Below are 14,965 nucleotides of genomic sequence, written 5' to 3'. Positions count from 1 at the left end.
ACATAAAGCAGCAACCAAGGCTAATATCCCTCTTTGTATTGCAGCAATAGTTTCAGCACTATGCTTTCGATTTTATTGTTTCTGTATTAATGTGAGCTGCACAGACAGGCGAATGAGTTGCACACACAGGGGACCATGAACAAAAAAAAAAAAAAAGCTGCTCTGAACACAAAAAAACACATAAGCACAAAAACAAAGATCCACAGATCCTGTCCAAAGCAGACAGAGACAAGAATAGGACATTTACGGAAAACATGAACTTATTCATACATCCACACTAAGGCAGAAAAAAAAAAAATAAGCATGTGTAGTTTAACAGCGAATGCGGTAATGATCTAATGTTTAAATATTTCAGCGTTTTCGTGTGTTGCGCTGGCACCAAATCCATTCTCAGAGACTGCCTGCAGGCAGCGACACACATAATGTGTTGCCCGACACGTGAGCCCCATGTCCAGCACCAAATGCATTTATTCATGACTGGATCATAGCTCAAGGTCCTGACAAGACAGAAAACTGAAGAACAATACATCATGACTCATGAGTCGGAAACAAATGGATGGAGAGAAAAGAGGCAGGCATTTTTCTAATCACAGTCAGACCTGTTGAGGTTTCTCAGAGCAGACTTTCTCTGCTCAGAAAAAAATTTAATTTCAAGGTTTTAATCGACGTCGTGTCAAAGAAGCAAAAAAAAAAAAAGAAAGAAAGAAAAGAAAAGCACAATACTTTTCTTTTTGTTTAAAATCCATTTAATTAGATGCAGACTGAAGATAATGGCTCACCAAAATCCCTCAACCACTTTGGGTGTAAACTCTCACTTCAAACAGCAGCTATTCAGCAACTGAAGTGACAGATTAAAATGGAACAGACCTTCTAAATACACAAGGGAGTGACCTAATTTAAACCTCTTTTAACAAGGTCCTTAAGATGTTTTTATTGTTTTGTTTTGTTTTGTTTTTTATCTCAGATGAATTCAATTCTGTTGTTAGAACTGATAGTATATATCTTTGTGTCCAAACATCTTCAACAAGCTTTCATATGACGTCACAAGGGTGTCCCATGTTTACGGATCTTTTTATCACTGTATAAAATTAAATTAGAGCAGACATTAGCTGCTTTAAGTCATTTGGGTTTTCCAAGTTATTTCCATTTGGTAAATGCCAAAATAATGACATTTTTAATTAAGTGCACTTTCTTATGCTTAAAGTCATGCTAATAATGCATGTACTCTTTTGACTTAAAAAAAAGTAATTAAGATGAAAGTTATGTGTTCTTATAAGCATTTTATTAATTGCATTACTATACGTGCTGCTTTACCATTTCCCCCATTATTTTTACATAAAGCTACTACATGCCAGCCCATTCCTAGAGATAGATACAGAAAAATAAATCCTGACCAGTGTATTCTTGATCTGTATTGGTAAAAAAGATTTTAAGATAGGATTTTTTTTTAATGAAATTTAAGGCAGCCTGAAAAGAATTCAGATAACTTTTAGTAATGAGCTAAAACAAAAAAAATGTGTATGAAATAACAAAGCAGGAGACTTGTTAATTAACTACAAAAACAACTGAAAAAGAAATAATTGTCTAAAGTGTCCTTCATTTATTAGCTGATTCAAGTGCATATAGACACTCTGGAAAACACTCAGTGTTTCTTGTAAATTAGTAAACTTAGAATCCTTTTTCTTTGAAAATTTCTGTCACCTTTCATGACACAAAGACTCAAGAATGAATGGATGACTGTATGAATCTTTTTGCTATTCTCAAGGAACTCTTTACTTGACTCAAATGAAAACAATTATTTTTAATCTGTGGAACTTTAGAAATAGCTCAAGTAACTGTTGCTCACTATTTAGTCATCATTTTTAACATGCCGTTGTTAATAAAATGTAACAATTATTTTTTTTTCTATTTCTTTTTGAAAAAATTTTCCCACTGCACTTAAGAGATGCTTATCTAATTTTCAAACAAAACCAAACTTTTTGACTGAAACTAATAAGTAAATCTAAATCTGGCAGGAGGTGTGAATATGAATTGGGCTCAGTTGTACTTTAAAATATGCCAATGAAGAGCAACGCTTTAATGTAAGAAACTAGTTGATGGTGACATGAAATTGGAGGAGGACTTGTTGTTTGGTGAGACAGAAAGACTATTTACAAGTAGGGACAGAGATCCCCCACTCCATATCCAACAGAACCAGACGGCGTACGTCCGACACAACAAAATCCTTCAACAGCAGAGCCCAGCTGTTGAGTCACCAGCCAAGAAAGCACTTCAGACTCTGGGAACAATCACCTCATCTGAAAAACTGTGAATCACAGCCTCATTACATGTAAATGAGGACAGGAGGACAGAGTGTGAGCTGATGTCATGAAAACCATGAAGAGGTTTGAATTTGTTTACATTTTGCTCTTGAAGTATATGTCTAATGCATTTCTTACGAAGAGTGCTCTTGGAGAATGTTGTTCCCATGGTACATTCGATCCATCTGGTTGACACAGTGACATTGTACCTGCACTAGATGTTCCTGCAGAAATACAGAATCTGGGTCGATGGGGGGGATGGAAACGTGGAAACGTGCGAACAGTCCACACGGGGCGTGAAACGGATACAGCCAACATATGGTAACCTATATACTCGTAGGTGTTGCTTCAGAAAGTGTTTATGGGAAGCGGTGTTCAAACAATGCGCACAGTGAGATTAATACTTTACATTGAAAGTTGAATTTCTGTTTCTATTCATTTTAGAGAAAAAATGCTGCAAATCCTGTTTGTGTCCCAAGCAATTTTTCAGATGAGGTTTAGTTTTAATGACTGAAGGCAATCAACTTGTTTCATTCTCTAATACTGGGAGAGATTGGAAATAGAAATAGAAAATTATTTGCCACTTTCTGACAAATTGCTTTTGCATCAACCCCCTGTTTTTTCTGAACTAAAGTCCAAATTGTTCTTAAGATAAGTTCTTAGTGTACATATAAATCCAAAGCTGCTTGCTTCAGGGATCTTACACAACTTTCAGCTTTTTTTTAAACATTTTCTTTCATCCAGTTGATAAAGTATAGGTAAAAAGCTCAACCAACTGATTTATAGCTATTTTTTCTCCTAAAAGTTGTACCAGTATGTAATTTGTAAAAAAAAAAAAAAAACTATAGCAAGGAAGAAAGAAAGGAAAGAGGAGCAGACAGACTGATAGAACAGTTGAAAGATGGACAGACAGAATGCCTGATTGACAGACGAAAGGATGAACAGATGATAAAATGGATAGATAGCTGAAGTGATGGATGGACAAATGACAGATTGATGAATGGAGGGAAACATGGCCAGAGTTACACACAAACTTACAGGTTAATGGATGAATGGTTGACTAATGGACAGATGGACCAATAGATGTCTCAATCTGATTTCCATTAAGTACGTCTGCAGTGGTTAAACTATCTAAAAGGAAAAGAACTACACTTGTACAAAACAGAATCAAAGCCTCAGCACAATAAATCTAAAAGATGTTGCTCGTATTGAAAATGGTTACCTTTTTTTATTATTTATTTCTGTGAATTAGGATTACTACCAACTCTAACCTACTTTGATTTATTTTAGGAGCCAGAGCTCAGATCAAAATCAAGCTAAGAAATCAACTGAGGAGAGTGAAGTGAAGCCCAGAAAAGCAGACACCTGCATGTGACTCTCACCTGATATACTAAAAGCAGCCAAATCCCACTGCACGTGCCCTACATGCTTCAGACTCCATAAAGACAACTTGATTTAAAGGAGAAAACAGATGGAAGTGTGACACACTCCCTCTGAGAGGCAAAAAGGTGGTGAAAAAATACACATACATTCCCAATAAATACCTACTGAACTATTCATGAAATTCCCAATAAATACTTTCAGCTACAAAGTAATTTGGAATCGTAAAATAACATATATTTTTGTTTCACGTCCTCTATAGTGTTTGTTCAAAAACACGTAAAGAACAATGCATCTGATGTGAGACCTTAAGAATTACTGGGAAGTAAATGATTAATCTAGACTTCTGAGTCCATCAGTCAAGCTGCAGTTTGCAAAGGTCTGCTGGGACTCATATACACACCGACTTTGAAGGACAGTAATCAATGACACTTAGTGCAGCTGGTCCAATCAAACTTAGCAGAAAAAGAAAAAAAAAAAAACAACAAAAGTTGTGACCGACAGAAATTGATTGGTGTAATTTGAATGCTCGTGCAAAAAAAAAAAAAAAAAAAAAAAAATCCAATTAATGTGTGGATGTTTCACACAAAAACACACGCAAACTCATAAACAACTTAAAAGTGCCAAAAGAGATCTTCGCTTTCATCACCTATGCAATTTTGTACTCCATAAACAATACTAGTTTGGTGTGTCATCAACATTCCAAATATAGTGCCTTGAAAAAAAATGCTTATGGTGCTTGAATTCATTTTATGTATCCATAAAAGTTTAGCAGCCATGTGTGCCATTTTAGACTTATAGCACCAAACTGATGTTGCAACATCAGCCCAACAACACTGCTATTGACATTTTAGGGTAGGAAAGAGAGAATTACATTAATTGGGACTCTTCACTTATTTTGGGGTGAAAATCAACATTAACTTCACCTTATTGACCTTCATGCCGTTTCATAGAGTGTGACTAGGCTGATATTTCCAGTTTCCAGTTTGATGCAAATCAAAGGGAATAATTGTCTTGTGAGAGACTTAAATACAAGTGAAAACACGGAAATAAGGAGAGGTAAGGTACTCACTTTGCAAAGGCAAAATGCCATTAAGGCCTAAAATACAAGCAGTTACCATTGCATTTATTTCCCTTAGGCCTTTAGGAGCCATTATTTATATTTGGATTGCCACACGGAAGGAAGCAATTGTCTCTTCATCATAAAAAAAAGAAGAAAAAAAACTAGGCCCAACAGTTATAAAAATATTCAGTTGGTAGGACATGTGATTTAGGCCTCATTTAGCAGATAATACATCAGATCTCAGAGGAAGTCACATTTGATTTGTTTCTGACTTATTTTGCCGGCATGTGGCTTTATCTTACCTCTTGCGTGCGACCGCTCTCTCCAGACTCTGTCAGCAGCTTGATCGGGGTAGAGCGCTGTGAAACAGACCCTTCGTCGTCCCGATCCTCCTCCGAGTCGTCCTCAGACGTACTGGACATGGCCTCCTCACTGGGGGGGGGAGGCGCGCTGGCTGCAGTCTTCCTCTGGAGAATGGTTTCCTCCTTGCTGCTCTTGCTGTTCAACAAGGAAGCACATTATTGGTAACTCTTATGCGAACCTTAATTAAGGTGTAAGTAAATGCCATATGGGACCCCTTATCATTACCTCTCAACAACGGCTTTCATTTGGCCACTGTCTTATGAAGCTCAGATGAAAGAGCTACAAGATTCACTTCCAGTTTTCTTAATTCCTATTCTGTCAATAGATTATTCCACATGAGCTGTCGAGCTCTACTGCTCCTCCAACGTTACCATAAGGCTATTTAAAACAGCTGTGCTTATACAGAGATTAAATTACACACACAGGTCACCGCTTACCTCAATCCCTTCATAATATTTTGTTTTGAGGTCAAACCATGACTCAGCACAGAACATCTGACAGCCCATGAATACATACGTACGGTAAAGTTGCGCTGAACTAATGCGGAGATGACCGTAAAAGCTGTAAGCGTTATTCTTTTTTCTTAGTAATGTTTGTCTGCTTAAGCTTTTGATACCAGAAATGCATGCATTCACAAACAGAGCTCATCAATGTGTCCGCTCAACAAAAACACGGAAAAGGACAGGCCGTATTTTCTGGCAACCTGAGAACATGATGATTAATGAAGCTGTGTGTGTGTGTTTAATGAAGCGTGTGTGTGTGTGTGTGTGTAAGGGCATGGTGACATGGGATTCACCTTACAAAAAAAACAAAACATAATAACATCATCCCCAGTGTGCCAAAATGAACATAGTTTAAAGGAGGATTCACCCCAGCACTGATTTTCCAGTTTCCTCTGGCTTGCGGACTGTGAACGGACTTGGATCCACTCCCACGGATTTTGGCATAAATTCCCTTTATGAACAAATAAGAAAATATAATCACTCGACATCCTTTTCCATCTCGCCAATAAACGGGTAATAAATTCATCAAAAAAAAATTGAAATCGGTTCATTTGCAATTTCTACATCAACAAACGAGCAAACTCAATACGGTACAATCAATTTACTCGTGTACCTTGCAGAGTTGGTCATCGCAATGCAGAAAGTGTCATCAAAGGAGGTGAGCTCATAAGGTTTGAAGAACTCTGTGTAGATGTCAACACTTTCATCAAACTGGTTCATCCTCCTTACTTTGATGGTCTTCATTGTGTTCTCACAAGCAACTGCGCAAACACACACACACACACACAAAAAAAACCCCACATACTGAGGAGCATTAACAGCCAGACACAAGACAAAAATGACATCAAGAGTCTTTATGTGCCACATTAATGAGCACTGCAACATTTGAAAAGATAATTATGTGAAATGAGGTTAAAAGCAGGTGGTTTCTTACTGTAAAATTTAATATCGTTAATAAGAAAAGCAATTTTTGTAAAAAGTTTGTCATGTAAAGCAAAAATAAATAAATAAAAAATGGTTCAGCTACAATGAGATACAATGTCAAAGTTAACAATGCCAGACATTTGCCACATCTATCATAAATTAACAAATAAGGATGTTTTCATCACTTTTCAGATCATAAAACAGATCTTAAAACGGCAAAAGAATAAGTACAAGCAATGTTCACAATATTATTTTTTAATAAGGAGAAAAAAAAATCAATAGAAAAAGTAATTGTCCTTTAAATCTAATAACCGGGGGGTGTACCAACCTGACGGCAACAACTACCGTCAACAAACAGGGAAAGAGTTGTTTTTTTTGCGTTGCTGTGAAAAAATTATGTCCTAATCTTATCTTTTAATTCAGTCAGCTTGGAAGGTTTTTAAGCACTAAAACATGCGTCAGGTCATTTCACAGCATGCTTCAGGTCTTTTCACAGCATGTTTTTAGAGTTTTTAAAAACCCCACTTTTATGCGTGGCTTTACCAAAGGGTCTCAGCATGACGTCCAGCCCCCTCCGGCTTCTTTCTTTCTTTCTCTCTCTCTTTTTTTTTATTACAAATCTCGCATCTGTTTGTTGACGTAGGATTTTGTTGTGTATCCTTACATGTTGTTTTAAGGTTAAAAAAAACCCCCCAAAAAACCCAGAAAGAGCAGATTATGCAGTCTAAAAAGGCACAACATGTAGTTCTTTTTTTTTTTTTTTTTTTGCTTTAAATGCAACAAGAAAGGGTGATATAGGTTTACCGAGGTTTTTCAGATCGCACATTTCCTAGAAACACAATTCCAATTCTAATTCCAACAGATTATTTGGCTTTTTTTTTTTTTCTTACATTTTTGTGCCGTTTGGAAATAACGCGGAGGCTAGTAAGTAGAGAGAGCGGTTGAATGCACAGACACCGTTACCTTCATCATAAGGTACAGGCAGGTAGGACAGGACTCCCTCTGACCACCAAAATGTGTAGCTGGAGACAAGTTAGACAAAAAAAAAAAAAAAACATTTATTAATCTCCTCTGAGAACTACTGATGTGTTCTTTTTTGTCTGCACTCATCTGAGTCTTTACTTAACCCAGATTTAGAAATTGGCTTGTCATGACCGCCTACTGTAGTGCTGAATACACTCGACTCCTATTCAGCGTTATGAAAGAAGAAATGCATTCACGGTGATTTTACCATGTGATTTGCCCCCTTGTGCTAGCCAGAGAGAAACTGGACAATATGTGGCAGCTAAACTGATTACAGCTGCAGTCATGCTAATTTCTTGGAATAATGAGTCTGGTTGCTGGGACCATTGTTGCCAAAAATTAGGTCCACTTTTGTGTAAGCATGAAAACAACAAGAAAGCAGAGAACATGAATACACACACACACGTAACAAGTGATACTGGGTCAAAAATAATAGTACCAATGAAACAGGAACACTGCACAAAGTTAAGCACAAAGTTATTTATACCCCAGGTAAATTTACTTTTATTATCATGTTTAATTTAAACAAGAAACATGTTTTTTATTCCTTTCTTAATAAGATGCTCTTTCAAATGACGCTATCGTCACTGTTTGATGCCTTTTATGTGTCGAGTTGTTGTCGAGAAACTCGCTCTTGTGTTAACTAGCAATTTTTAAGCCATAGGATCGATGTCTGTGTGTGTAACATGAAGGGGGAGTTATACTTCTGAGCATAAAGTCATTTCCTTACCTGTGTCTGTTGGGTTGAAGGGCCATGGTGCTCCTCTGATGAAGATAAAAGTCAGTGGGAAGCTCCCACAGATGTGCCTTGCCCTCTGACGGCTGGTAAACCTGAAGGAACAAGTTGATGGCGTCTTGTCTGTCTGCATCTGAAGGATCCAAACACAACCATCAGTCACACAAGATTAGAAAATATAAACAAGTGAGAACAGAGATATATCTCACTGTCTAGAAATACAAATGTTTTCTATATATATATATATATATATATATATATATATATATATATATAATGCTTAAATTAAATTGTAAATCTTCAGACAGCATAAAATCCATGATAGATGTTTTTTTTTTCTTTTTATCTTGGTATAAAAAAAAGGTGCAAGACATTTTTCTCTCTATTAAAGATCATAACTGTGAATAGAAAAGCCTTGATGAACATTTTCTTTCCCCAATAAAGCTGTCTGGCTTTACCAATCAAACAACAATAAATCAATCTCCTAACAACCTTAGAAAAAAAAAAAAAAAAAAAAAAAACATTGCAGCAGTTTGATTTCTGGCTGTACGGCTGCAACATAATCCCAGTAAATGTTTGTATGCTCAGCCTGAGGCACATGTTCCACATGCTGCCCAGTCTGGTGTCAGTTATTCCACCTTCAAATTGTGAAGTCACGTGCATAATGCTCCAGCAGTGTCAGTGGATAATTAGAAGCTAATTTCAGGCCCATTAAAGCAAGCATGCCAAACAACCTTTTTTTTTCCAATCAGGTAATGATAAGACTTGGGTTACTGGTGAATCACTGATGTGCACAGGAAGGTCTGGCTCACATGCTCAAATTCAACCCAAAGGTTTTATGTTAGGCTGAAACCTGGACTCTGCAAGTCAATCAATTTGTTCTGCAACTAAACTCGGTCATCTATGCCTCACTGCTCATGTCTGTGCACTTATGTGCAGTCATGATGTAGGGAGTCCTTGACGAACTGTTCACACTAATTTTTACATGTATAAATTTCTCCAATTTTTCACATGGTAGAGAGATAAACTGTGCCAGCTAATGTAAAAGTATGAGCTCACGGCGAGATGAATCTTTGTTCATCACGCAGTATGAGTAAAGATTACACATAATGACACAATTAAAGTATAGCTCAGCTCTGATGAGAACATGTCAAGTGTAATGTTTTACCAAGCTTTCCAACAAGACTTGCAGTTTACATTTATAACTGCTATTTTTTAAAATCTTTTTTCAATACATTCAGTAAGAGAAGAGCATATAAATAATATAGTTGAAAATATTGTTGAAAAAGTTATTTTTTTTTTTTTTTACCATCTTTCTTGGCCAACATTTTACCAGCAACAGCCACAAAAGGCAGGTGAACAATAATTGGACTTGGAGAGCGAAATAAAAAAATGTCCCCTTTCAAAATTAGGAATGGATCAAGTGACAACATTTTTGGCAAAGAGCCTTGAATCGTGATGTGTTTTAAATAGTCAATGAGCAACAAAGAGGCACAATTTCAACTCTATTTAGAAAGCTCATAGTGGCAATTAGTTTGATGAGATGTAATTGGTCTGCAAGCCAAGTAAAAAATAAAGGGCATCACGCTTACAAAGTAAATTAATGTTTTCCTTTTAGAGGACAGGCGTAGAGAAGACACCAGGTAGGGAGTGGGATTAGCAAGGCATTTTCAGTTTATCACCTACATATGACTTTATTAAGTTTCTCTGTGATCTTTGTCAGGTTCTTTCTGGAAATGATGAAATGAATACTTTTAAAGAAATGGGACACTTTCTGTGACATTGTTTCAGTGCACCCAGGTCCAGGGTATTTAGAAAATGACTTTTCCATGACTTTTCCATGACCTTCAGTATAATTTTCCATGACTCACATACAACAGGTTCATAAAGAAAAGTGCATGACTGAAAGACCCCGTCAAGTTGAACTTAGCGAACATGTAAAAGTGCAGGCAGATAGGGAGGAAATATAAATGACAAAAATTTTTTAAATGAAGCCCACACAGACAGGTGTGAAAAGTGTCAATATATTGACTGAGGAATCATATGACGTTAATGTCATAAACAAAAACATATTAGCAGTAATGCAAACACGAGATTGTGGGCACCTGGGCTTGAGCCAATGTGCGGGCCCCATGCAGTAATCAGCCACCGTCTCCTATTGCTCCGCCATGACAGACGGCTAACGGACAGTCATGGGCATTTCGCTCCGACAAAAGTAACCAACCCATCCGCTGACCTAGATTTGTAAAATATCCGTCTGACCTGAATAAAAGCCAAGACACAAAGTAGGAAGTTGGCCAAGCAGGTAAATTAGAGCAGCTGTGATTGTCTGCCATTACGCCCGACGGTCCTAAAACTGGTTGAGTCACTCGCGTTCATGAAAATATAATTGTCAAGTCAGAATTGTTTTTCTTGTAGCCAACGTGTAACGACAAACCGGGGTGTGATTTATATTATCACGAGTCACAAGTGAGAGCATCACTTTGTTTATGAGAAAAACTCATGGCTAGAAACTTGTTCTAATTTAAACAAAAAAGTGTTTAAATTAGAATGAATTATTTTTCTAGCTGCAATTAAGAAAATTATTTTTTTAAAAACTGTTAATAACTGTGCAAAGCTGCATGTGTCGACGGCGTACATACCCGAGAAAGCGTTGCTGTAGTACCGTGACAACGTCTGCATGATGTCTTTGGAGTGCTGAGTCCAGGGTGCAATTTTGCGGTAGGTTTTCACCCGGTGGACCAGCTGAGAGCCGCCATACTGCAGAGATAGAGTATCTCCATGATCCTCATACAGCTCCTCAAATAACCTAAATTAAGCAGGTGACAGATAAAAGAGAGTGATTTCTCTGACTGGTCAGATAAAAATATTACACATGACAGCAGGTTTTGTTTTATTATTAGAATTATTATCTTATTTTGCTAAACACATGTCAAATGATGAGGTTCTGAAACTTTTACTGAAGCAAAATCTACAATCATGGTTAATATGTGAAAGTCTTAAGCTAGCTTTACCTGACACAGTCTGTATCAAACTGTAACTTGGGCTTATCAATCATTCCCAGTGCATACAGTTGATAAGCCAGTGCACATTTCCCCACCATGAACTGGGCTGTATTGGTACGGTCCAAACAATCCACACAGTTGGTTCTCAACACACCAGTCTGCAACAACAAAGTCTTTGTTAACCTACAACAGGTTTATTCACTTCACAGACCAAAGAGGAAATAAATCTGAGCAGAACTGATGGTAACAAAGAGGAATATTTAAAATTCAAAAGCAACCGAGCTACCCAAGTCTTAAATATTAAAGGGCAACACTCTCTCTGCGAGCTGCTTTCAGACCAGTTTTATTCTTTTTAAAAAATATTTTTTAATGTATGAATATTTATGAAGCTATTCAGATTCTGGTTTAAAGCTATGCTTAAACAGTATTCATAATTGTAAGTCAACAAAACAGTAGCAGTAGTAAAACATGTTAATCACATGTCTTAAGGTCACATTTAAAAACATATCTGCTAGACAAAATTGTTTTTACCATTTACAAAGTTACACCAAAACTACCGGCATGTGATGTACCTGTAGTCGTCCAGTGGATGCAACAGATCCACCTACGTCTCGCCACCTGAAAACGAAAAAAAAAATAATAAAAAATCAATAGGTAAAAAAAGTAAAATTCAAAAATACTTTAATGATCCCAAGGAAAAATTAAATAAAAGGAAAGTGTTATTAATATCCAATATTTTAAATCCTGTAATTTCCAGACGATAAGCCACTACTTTTTTAAACATGCTTCGAACACTGCCTGGTGTGACCAATATATGGATTTTTACCAACAGGCTTTGAAAGTCTGAACTGCTGCATGATGAAGAGGACAAAGTAAAGTACATTTTTCCCAAAAGCTACTCAATTAAATACAGCCGAATAAAAGCAATTGCTAACTACCCACCTCTGTTTTTCAAAGGCCTAAAAGTATTTGAATGTATACATTTTCTTAGGTTAAACACGATCATTCAATATCTGCTTTTTCAAAGAGGCACTTTAAAACGAATGGCTACCTCCAGCGATTTAAATTAAGATTTAAGACAACCACAACAGAAAGTAAGGACTGCTGTAATACAAAGTGTTGCCGTTGGTACTATATCCCAGAGAAACAATAAAACAAAAACAAGGTGTTTAAAAAAAACAAAATTCAGACATGAACCTTCCCCCGCGTGTCAGATGAAGACTACAGGTGCCATCATTAGTTGTTCATCCACCGCGATGAGTGTCTACAGAGGAATCGTGGTTGTGTGTGCATGCATATGCATTAAAAAAACAGCAAGTGAGCAAGCATTGTGTAATGCAGAAGAAAGGGTAATAAATATTGGCCAGGGTATGGCTGCTGGGTTACATAACAGGATGGTAATAGCGGCTGAAAGCGATTAAAATATGCAGACGGTGAAGGAACCAGTCTCTCAGAGGAGAGACGGCAATATACTTGGCTTATTAGCAAAAGTTTCCTTGCATTAGACCCGCCATCAGGCATCATTTCCATTATGAATTAATATCTTTCAAATCCAAGCAATACTAACACACTTGACCCTGCATAAAGAAGAAAAGACTGATCACATTCGCAAAGATTTGACAGTAAAATATTCCTGACAAAAGTTTTGCAGTTTGTTTAATCTGGGTGTGTTAATCAACACACCCAGCAAATGTGACAGCAAATGTGAAACATACATAGTTGTAATCACAACTATGTATGTTTCACATTTGCTGTCACTGAAAGAAAAATAAAAAACCAGCAGAAAGTGTGAAAAACAAAGATTCACCTGTCATCTGGTCTCAGGGTGTGGCAGTAGAAGTCAGAGCGATTGATGAAGAAACCTGTTCGCTTCACCACGTTTTCTGCTATCATGCTCAAGCGGTCTAAAACGTTGCATAATTTGCTGGAAAATAGGAAAGATTTTGAACGTTACATCACCAGATCCGTAATCAGGTGGTAAGATGTTCCTAGATTTTTCAGATGATACATTTTCACATAAGGATATCTTATTAACTGAATTCTTTTCAATGTAAATAAAAAAAATGCTGCTAAAATTCTGAATTAAAAAGGTTTTAATTCAGTGTTTTATTGAAAAGTATCTACTTTGTCGCTTTGCGTTTCCTTTTCGCGCTCCACCTTCGTCACTTGAACCAACACAAAAGTTGCAACATCTTCCCCAAAAAAATGAAACTCCTTTTATTTTTTCCTTCCGTTTAGCAAAGAAAACTTTAGGTTATTTTCGTAACCCCGGTTCTCGGAGTAGCATGAGTGAGCGTCTCAGCTATGGGAACGCTCTGGGCGTGACTGGCCACTTAAACTTGTGCTACCTGTGCACAGGTACAAGATGTCATGTGTGATGCCTGGCAAAACCTGTCGCAGCCTTTTGGTGCCGAAAACTGTTCCTGGCAGGTACATTCAAGTGTGAGAATCACCACAAACTGCCAGCTAGAAAAGTCAGGGAAAAACAGGGATTCGTAATGTTTTTTGGTATTTTTTATTTTTATTTTTTTAAATAAGAAAACAAATCAAGGGAAGCAAGTGTATCTCGACAGCTGGGCTTGTCTACATTTAAATGATGTGGAAATGTATAGCTCAAATACTCGGGCCTAACTTGGCTGTGCAGTTAGATGTGCACAAGATTTGAGTTATTGAAAAGGACACATCTTGTCAAGCTTAGTCCAAAATGGAAATTTCCATTTCTAATAAATGGATTATAACCAAAGGGCCTAATAATAAAGTCAGGAATTGAAGATGAAGTTGGGCAGAGAACTCAGATGGTGATAGATTTATAAATCTGGGTCATTCAAATCCAACACTTATTTGTATAAAACTAATTTCTTATAACCTGAACTTCTTCAGCAGATTATAGGTTAGTATATCTTTTTTCCCCTTATATCTAATTTAAGTGTTTGTTATTGTTTCAACAGAAATAATCTCAGGACGACACATTGTTGCAACCTTTGAGTGATTGCACTATTAATTCTGTAATTTAATACACAATTAATATTTGCAGTTTTTAAGCATGCACTCTGGCAGTTTCCATTCTTAAATTAATTACCTTTTGGTGTAGCGGGCCATGTCCCAGGCAATGTAGTCAATGCGGTGGTCTGGAGGGAGGAACTGATTGAGGTTGATCACAGCTGGGTAGAGTTCTTCACTGAGAATCTTTTCGTGTTTCCTCTTTTCACGTTTCTGTAGGATCCAAAAGAGATGTACACCAGGTTAGATCATTAACAGATATCGTCACCAGAGAGCTAAAATAGGACTGAGAAGTGAATTTATGGAGAGTGCCCAAGTAAACAAGATGGAAATGGCATCAGGCAGCTTTTTAATCCATCAACATCTACTTGATGCACTTTTTTTGATATATCAGATAGAACCTGCACATTCTGATGCAAAATAAAAAAAATAAAAATAAAAAAGATGCAACCTTTTTATCTTAGAATTCCATATTCCCTTTAAGAAACCCTTACTCCAACATTTTTAAAATGTTTGGTCATAATGACCATTGCTAGGTTTGGAGAAGAAAGGGGGAAACTTGAAGGCCTGAGAACATTGAGAACTCTGTTGGTAGCATCATAATTCATTGGTGCATAGAGGACTTATGTACTTCAGAAAATAGATGGAATCATATAGATATTGTGTGC

The 14,965-nt window shown here is 36.9% G+C and overlaps 1 protein-coding gene across 1 annotated transcript in view; it reads right to left on the bottom strand.

Annotated features, from left to right (window-relative positions):
* Positions 1-14,965, bottom strand: part of fig4a (FIG4 phosphoinositide 5-phosphatase a) — a 50,779-nt gene that overhangs the window by 16,491 nt on the left and 19,323 nt on the right. The window contains exons 11-20 of the mRNA XM_015013572.2: positions 14,377-14,510; positions 13,105-13,221; positions 11,870-11,915; positions 11,307-11,455; positions 10,935-11,101; positions 8,287-8,425; positions 7,497-7,555; positions 6,223-6,370; positions 5,977-6,060; positions 5,046-5,241 (exon numbers count right to left, since the gene is read on the bottom strand). Of these exons, the coding sequence (XP_014869058.2) occupies positions 5,046-5,241; positions 5,977-6,060; positions 6,223-6,370; positions 7,497-7,555; positions 8,287-8,425; positions 10,935-11,101; positions 11,307-11,455; positions 11,870-11,915; positions 13,105-13,221; positions 14,377-14,510 (1,239 nt within the window). The remainder of the gene's footprint in view (positions 1-5,045; positions 5,242-5,976; positions 6,061-6,222; positions 6,371-7,496; positions 7,556-8,286; positions 8,426-10,934; positions 11,102-11,306; positions 11,456-11,869; positions 11,916-13,104; positions 13,222-14,376; positions 14,511-14,965) is intronic.

Source organism: Poecilia mexicana, unplaced genomic scaffold (assembly GCF_051168715.1).
Source record: "Poecilia mexicana isolate PSO_F unplaced genomic scaffold, ASM5116871v1 scaffold_21, whole genome shotgun sequence".
NCBI lineage: Eukaryota > Metazoa > Chordata > Actinopteri > Cyprinodontiformes > Poeciliidae > Poecilia > Poecilia mexicana.
The sequence above is the reverse complement of the archived record's forward strand: the minus strand, read 5'-3'. Positions and strand labels throughout refer to the sequence as shown.